Source organism: Mastomys coucha, unplaced genomic scaffold (genome assembly GCF_008632895.1).
Source record: "Mastomys coucha isolate ucsf_1 unplaced genomic scaffold, UCSF_Mcou_1 pScaffold22, whole genome shotgun sequence".
Classification (NCBI taxonomy): Eukaryota; Metazoa; Chordata; class Mammalia; order Rodentia; family Muridae; genus Mastomys; species Mastomys coucha.
Window position 1 is genome coordinate 23,757,331 of NW_022196905.1, and position 8,014 is coordinate 23,765,344.

At 43.4% G+C, this 8,014-nt stretch overlaps 1 protein-coding gene across 1 annotated transcript; it reads left to right on the forward strand.

Moving 5' to 3' along the window:
* The first annotated feature begins 345 nt into the window (after positions 1–345).
* On the forward strand, positions 346–6,525 carry Purb (purine rich element binding protein B). The gene has a single exon (XM_031339614.1). The coding sequence runs from the start codon at positions 558–560 to the stop codon at positions 1,515–1,517; it is 960 nt and encodes a 319-aa protein (XP_031195474.1). The 5' UTR covers positions 346–557; the 3' UTR covers positions 1,518–6,525.
* Positions 6,526–8,014: the final 1,489 nt, after the last annotated feature.

Sequence of the window (8,014 nt, forward strand, 5' to 3'; positions counted from 1 at the left end):
GTCCCTGGCCCTTTCCTGTCTCTCTGCTTTCCCAGGCGCCATGAGGTGAGCGGCTCCACTTTCGAGTAATTCGTGTGCTTCTCAGCATAATGATCTGCCTCACCACAGCCCCAAAGCAACAGAGTCATCTAATCATACACTTAAATCCTCTGAAACCGGGAGCCTCATGAAAACATCAAGAAAGGGGACCCTAAAACCAGTGGACAGAAACAAACACAGACTCGCCCGGCGAGCCGCAGAGCGCCTCCCCGGCGCGGCTAGTGACATCACCTCTGCGCCCCGACGGCGCGGCGTGCGAGTCTTCCGGCCGGGAAGCGGCGGCGGGCGGGGCGGAGTGACGTCACGAGAGCCGCGCGCCGGAAGCGGGCCGTGCCGCACGGAAGCCGCGGGGGCGGGGCGCGGAGGCGATGGGGGGCGGCGGCGGCCGGCGATGAGCGGCGGGCGCGCGTGAGGAGCCGGCGGGCGAGGCTGGGGGGCCCCGGAGCGCGAGCCGCAGGGCGGAGGGCGGGGGCGCGAGCGCAGCGGGCGGCGGCGGCGGCGAGGCGGCGGCCGAGAAGATGGCGGACGGCGACAGCGGCAGCGAGCGCGGCGGCGGCGGCGGCGGCGGTGGGCCCGGCGGCTTCCAGCCCGCGCCCCGCGGCGGCGGCGGGCCCGGCGGCGAGCAGGAGACGCAGGAGCTGGCTTCGAAGCGGCTGGACATCCAGAACAAGCGCTTCTACCTGGACGTGAAGCAGAACGCCAAGGGCCGCTTCCTCAAGATCGCCGAGGTGGGCGCGGGCGGCTCCAAGAGCCGCCTCACGCTTTCGATGGCGGTGGCTGCCGAGTTCCGCGACTCGCTGGGCGACTTCATCGAGCACTACGCACAGCTGGGTCCCAGCAGCCCGGAGCAGCTGGCGGCGGGCGCCGAGGAGGGCGGTGGGCCGCGCCGCGCGCTCAAGAGCGAGTTCCTGGTGCGCGAGAACCGCAAGTACTACCTGGACCTCAAGGAGAACCAGCGCGGCCGCTTCCTGCGCATCCGTCAGACGGTGAACCGCGGCGGCGGAGGCTTCGGCGGGGGTCCGGGGCCGGGCGGCCTGCAGAGTGGCCAGACCATCGCGCTGCCCGCGCAGGGCCTCATCGAGTTCCGCGACGCGCTCGCCAAGCTCATCGACGACTACGGGGGCGAGGATGACGAGCTGGCCGGCGGCCCGGGAGGCGGCGCTGGCGGCCCCGGGGGCGGCCTGTACGGAGAGCTCCCGGAGGGCACCTCCATCACGGTGGACTCCAAGCGCTTCTTCTTTGACGTCGGCTGCAACAAGTACGGGGTGTTCCTGCGAGTGAGCGAGGTGAAGCCATCCTACCGCAACGCCATCACCGTGCCCTTCAAGGCCTGGGGCAAGTTTGGAGGCGCCTTCTGTCGGTATGCAGATGAAATGAAAGAAATCCAGGAGCGACAGAGGGATAAGCTTTACGAGCGACGCGGTGGGGGCAGCGGCGGCGGCGACGAGTCCGAGGGTGAGGAAGTGGATGAGGATTGAAGCGGGCAGCTTCCCAGACTGGCCTCCCCAACCCCACCACCATCCCCTTGGCTAGAGAGTTCCCTTTCCTACTCGTCCCCAGTGAGCTAGTGGAGAGGGATCAGGGGAGGCCGCAGACGAAGAAAACAAAACAAAAAAATAAAATAAAATAAGATAAAATAATATAGTTAAGAGAAATAACCGTAAGAAAAGTCACAGACAATTAGAGAAAAGCAGTTAAGTTCCAAGGAACTGCCAGCAACCTGCAAAGAGGACAGCAGCATCTCCTCACCTGCGCAAGAGTCTCAGCTTCTGTTGTTTAAAACCGAGGTTCGTAAATTCATCAGGAAAACGTTGGAGGGGATAGACAGATCTTCGAACGTCTGGGACCAAAACCACATCTGGGTTACCCAGACGCATCCATTGGTAATAGTTGAATTTGTGTTCTACCTGGGTAATCTGGTTTTAGGATTCCTCCAGGCCTCACTGCTGCAGCATCTATCCCTTCACCTCCATCGAAATCAGCATTTTGGATCTAGGTCTTAATGGAATCTTTGAGAAGAAAGAGGCCTTTGCAGTTACCCAGTTCTGAGGGTACAGGCTTACGAACAGGAATGCAACTTTACACAATCATGGACAGGGCAAGAGAAGAATTCAAGAAGCCATTGGAGAATTCAAAAATTGGATCCATTTTAAAAAATGGTTTTGCATGGAACCTGGACCAAGGCCCCTGTCTTTTCTTTGCAGAATTGTTTTCCGGGATGCAAATGAATTCAGATATCAAAGCTTGAACTAGAATCCATTACTAAAACAGTTTAAAAGTTGGCAAATTTTTTTTCAAAAAAGTAATTTTACAATGGGGATTGCTGAGGTAGGCACAAGAAGTCAGGCATAAAGCACAAGGCGGACTGTTTGAGTGGAGTGGTTGCTGCTCACTAAAGTTCTTCCCTTGATCTCTTAAGTATGGAGGTCATTACCAAGAAATGGCTTAACATGAGTGAGAGCTGAATCCCAATGGCTCCACCATATGAGCTAGTGAATTATGGCTAATTCGGCTGTTACAGCCACTGGCTGGCTGCATTTTAAACCTTAAAACTTGACTATCTGCAAAAAAGGAACAGTGTGGCTACAAGCCTGAGCTTTAATGAAATATACATCCTCACAGAGAAGTTGGAAATAACAGAACTGAAGTCTTAGTTTACCTTCAGTTTAATCTGTGGATTTATTGAAATACTGACGATCCTCAGGTCCAGAATTCCAGCATCATTTATTCTTTTAAAATAAATTTTTAAGGACTTGATCCATCGTATTCAGTACCTCACAATCAAAGTTGGCAAATGATGGATGATTCAAGCATTGCACCCGGTGGAAGCTGAATCCATCTGTGAATGGAACTGAAGTGAACACGAATGCTGACTCTATCCTGGAAGCATTTTTATACCATCTTGAAATTTCAACAAGCTGGCATTTGCCGGTTTATCCAGCTGTCTTTCAAGAATAAAAGTTGGGGTTTTCAAGGATCGCCTCTTCTATATTTTAAATGGATTTTCAGTATAAATGATTTTTCTAACCAAGTTAATCCCACCCCATCAAAAGGTATTCCTAGAAATGTCATAGACCTAGGCAACTTTGAATTGAATGGGAGCTAATGTTCTTTCCAAAGTCTTTCAGGTATTTGTGTGACACCTTCTCAAGAACCAGGAGGCAAGTAACCCCACCTCCACAATCTTGGTATTTTTTTTTTTAAACTGCATGCCTGCCCTTTATTTGAGCTGCCTTTTTAATTTATTGCATATCCTTTTTATTATCTTATTTTGGTATTATTCAATCTATACAATCTTTTTGTATTTATTGGGAAATAAGTAATATACAAAAAGGTCATTTTTGTGTCTGTGGCTGAGAGGGAGGGAAATATTTGTGTATATAAAATTAGGCTTTGAAAAAAAATAGATTCAGAATATTGTTGATCTTAGACTTAAAAATGGAAGAGCCACAAACATTGGTGCCCTTACAGACTATTTCTCTACTCTCATCATCCACAGTAGAATTTTTAAACAGATTTTTTTAAAGCTTTTCTTTTAAATTTTTCTCCGTTGCAAAGAATGTTTCCTAAATTGTATGGGAGCAATAGTATTTTTGATGTTCTAATGACATCCGTATACTTGTACTGTATTTTGTACTACAAGGCAGCTGTTTTCAATAATGTCCTGCTGTATTTACCTATGTGTTTTGAGTGTTTGTTTCTTTGCTGCGGAGAACAAATTCCTACTTTTAGTAAAGGAGCTGAGAAGCTAGCATTAGGTTTGCAGAAACTGTTTATAGTTTCAAACTCTGAGGCAGCAATGAAAATTAAGGTTGCAGCTATTCGTTGATTGCTGTAACGTTTTCATTTTGAAATCATGTACTATTCCTGTATAGACCAACTTGTTTTCTTGCTTCAGTGGTGGTTCTGTTGCTCAGCTGCAGTGAGCCAGTTCAATTTTGCAAAGGTGCAGTACCTCTCCTTTTCAAGGGGTTGGTTTTTGTTTTTTTGTTTTTCTTCTTTTTATTTGGCTGAATTGCAGTAACTAGCCTTGCCTTTCTATTCTGTAGAAATGACAGGGTCTTCACAATCCTTCACCAGTGGCTACTAAGCTATAATTAGCTGAATAGAAAGAATGTGGAAGTGGTCTGAGGCATATAGAGTATATGCCAAGAACACTACCATATATGGCATCAGCTTTGGTTACCAGAGAAATTTTCTTAGTCATTAGACCATATAACAGTAATATATCATATGTAAATCTTTAGATTTCAATTTGAGAATCCTCCAAAAAAAGGAGCAAAGAATGCATAAGCTATGTGTTGGCAAAAGTAATTTATATTAAAATTTTGACCTGCCTTTGTAAGATTAAGTGGTAAATGTCATAGTGGTGGGTTTTTACGTCTTAACCAATCTCTGGGGTTTATTTTTCCTGCAGGGGATGGTTCATGGCCTCTGTTCCCACTGTAGGAAGATAGCAGAAGGATGGGGATTAATTGTAGCATTTCACTGATCCTCATCCCAGGGACTAAGGACAATAGAAATCTGCAAACATGGAGAGTCGGTCATAAATATTAGCTTTTTGAAGGTATTGGTCTTTGTTAATTTCTGTCAGAAAATGGCATTGTACAAATTATGGGAAGCAACCGACTTTTCTGTTCTGTTTTTGAAGTGCTACTATGAACGATTCAGAGTTGTTTTTTTTTTTCCTTTTAAATTTGGCAGATATCCCAGCTAATGAAAATAGTCACATTCCTGAGAAGTTGGAGCTAAAACTCCAATTCACATTGTTGAAATGTTTGTTTCTCAGGCTACTGTATGTAGAAATGTGTTTTTAAGAAAATCAAATGAGGAAAAAAAAAATCTATGCAGAGACCCTACTACTTTGTGGTTTCTATTGTCCCTACACATCATTTCAGCAAGTCTATAATGGCAGTTCTTGTCAGCAAGTCCTTCAGTGCATATGCTGCACAAAACAAAACATAAATCTGCATGGCACCAAAAACCAAACAAAAGCAAACCAAAAACCCAGACACCCTATGTATCTGTTGGAGGCATGTAGGTGGTACAAATGACTGTAGCCATGAGCACACATGGCTTCTTGTCATGTCACTTTCCATAATTATTTACTGCAAAATGATTGAGAGGCTTTTGGTGCAGGCAGCCATTAGCCTCCTGCTTCCTTTGTTACCTCTGGATCACTTTGCAGTAAATTGCAGGTCTTTTAAAAGATTCAAGCTTCGGTTTTCTCAAAACAAAACAATTATCCTGTCTTACCTGAAAATGCAGGGTTGTGGGCAAAAGAGGCTGGTTATAATAATGCCCTCATATTGAGTGGTCTGTAAATGGCTGCACACTTCAGGCACTAGAGTTGCTAAGGATGCTTTGTTAATTTGACCTTGACTGGTTTTACAGGGGTGTAGAACAGTCTACACAGGCGACTATTTGCATCCATCTTGTTCTCGAGGTGGATGGAAATAAGAAAAGGCTGGAGTGTGTAAGTCATGCACATAAGTATTCTTCACTGTAAATTTTATTTTCATTTTTAACCCAATTATGGTACTTTGTCCAATGCACAACTGATCTCTCAGTAGATATTCATTTGAAAATAGTGTGGCCTTGACCAGTAAGAAGGGGAAGAAGTGACTTACACTTGTGTTAAGATGACCTATTTGCTGAGAGTGGTCATTCTGCAGCACTCTTAATGTCATGTTTTGATTAGAGAGAGTTAATGTTTTTGATCCTGAATTGAGTTTTCTTCTATTTTTAGGAAGTATCAGAATTGCTCTGATGAGTAACAAAGTTGACTGCTTTGATGTCCAATCTCAGGTTTTAAAATATAGTGGTATAAAAGCCCACTCTTACTAATTCTTAAGACAATTTTGATTTAGTATACCCTAAAAGTCACATGCATAATAAGGCCTGTTCAGAGAGCAGAGCCTCCATCTTTTTGCTCCTTTTCCATGTTGTATTTCACTTGAAAAGGTGTCAAGTGACTTTGCATTGTATATTTCCATTTTAACCCTGACATAGTTCTCAAAGATAAAGCACTTTTTGAACATGAAATACATGGATAATGTGTGATGTGGATCATGGTTTCTCAGGCCCCTAGATAATCCACTTCTGAGTATTGTTCTATGTAAGGAGAATAGAGATCTTTGCTAATGTTAGAAAGTTTGTATTCTTGATTAGAATACATTTGCTAGTTTCCAATGGATGGGAGAGTAAACAATGCTGCATTCACAATTTAATAAGTTGCTTTCCCTTGAGCCTTAAGGTAATTTTTTTTCTGTCAACAACAGCACTGAAGTTATAGTAAGTGAATGAGATTATCTGTTTTCAGGGTTGGTTTTAGAGTACTGTAAATTAATTAGCTGTCTTCCTAAAGAGTCATAACTCCCTTCAATAGATTGAATGGTGGGTGTGGGGAGGGGGGCTAGGGAAGGGAGGGAGGTAGTTTGTAGAAAAGAAAAAAGAAAAAAAGCTACATTTACCTTAAAATACAGAGAAAAAAGGAAAAAAAAAAGTTCATGTCCTGTCCTGTTGGAAATTTCAGATGTAAGGTGGAAATGGCAATGTATTTCATTTCCCCCTGCTTTTAATTTAGAAAACCTAAATTATTTTAAAATATTAGCCCTCCCCCCAAATTTTAAGAGATAGCTAGACTCATAAATGGTGAATTTTATAGATATCTCTGACTTTGCCATTTAAAGTTACCTTTTTCAGTCCTGAATTTTTGAACCTAAGTTTCATTACTGAAATATTTAATAAACTTGTATATGAACAAATAGGATCCAGTCATCAATTTTGAAAATTAAATTTGGAAAATGGAAAAATAATAAAATTGCTCTATAAAGATTTATTACCCTAGTGATTCCCATTTGCTGTGTGTACTCCTGACCCAAATTAAGGCCTTTATGAATGTATTTTATATTTCCTGATGAAATAGGAAATAGCCACCAATATAATCACGTAAACCACTTTTTCATTTGAAAAGCAAATGCCTCTTAAATTAGACATTCCAATTGGAATAGGTTAGAGCCATTTTAAAACAATAGTAAATGCCATATTTGTAGTTTCAGTAGGACTTCTAATAAAGAGAACGGATCTTTGTTAGAAGTTAAAGCCTTTTTGTGATTTTTAATACTTTGAAGAAGAATTTTTAACTATAACCATAAGGTTCTGTGACCAGATTTTATGCCTACTGCATTACGATCCACTGGCATGGATAAGAGGGGTCACGTTTGTCCTCTGGTAGATGGGTCTCAAGTTCTTGAGAGAAAGCAGTAGTAAGTCTGCTCAGTGTCCACCATGGAGTGCAGAAGGCACGGGTGTGGCCTTTCCACCTTCAGAAACTCTCCACTTGGCTAATGTTCTCAACACAATTTTTATTTCTTAAGGCAAAATATTTTGTGTCCTGTGTTGCAAGATCACAATGGTTAGTAAAATCCTAGTGTTTGGAAATGGAATAAGAAGCTGTTTGGTTCTTCCCTTTTAAAATGTCTGTCTCAGAGAAATATAAGTCCAAAAAGTCCAAGAAAATGAGCAGGAGTATACTCTGAGCACAGTGTGGGGGAGGAATATAGTGGCTTTGTAAAACCTCTTTTCTCCAAGTCCATGTCACTCTCCATTGAACCAAAGTCCTCAGGAGTCTGGAAAGTCAGGAGGTTGGGCAAAAAGTCTAGAAACTTGGCTGGAGGTCAGTGTGACATACTTTTTTACAAAGAGTCTGTGGTTTTGCATATTTTGGTGGCAGGCAAGTATATTTTAGTTATTTTTTGTGACCTTGATATTTGAAATTAAGATTGTCAGTGTATTTGGACATTTTTTTTCTGAAGTTAGAACAGTTGTAATAGGCATTTACTCTTGTGAATCTTTATGCAGATGTCTTACCAGTCTTGTGAATAAAGTGCAGATGACATGCTTTGTATTGTAGGAATCTCACTGCCCATCCTGTCTGCCAGTGGCTCTGTTAGGCTAGGTTCTTCACTCCAAA

Coding starts and splice junctions, on each gene's coding strand:
- Purb (XM_031339614.1), top strand. CDS start 558: ATGGCGGACGGCGACAGCGGCAGCGAGCGCGGCGGCGGCGGCGGCGGC.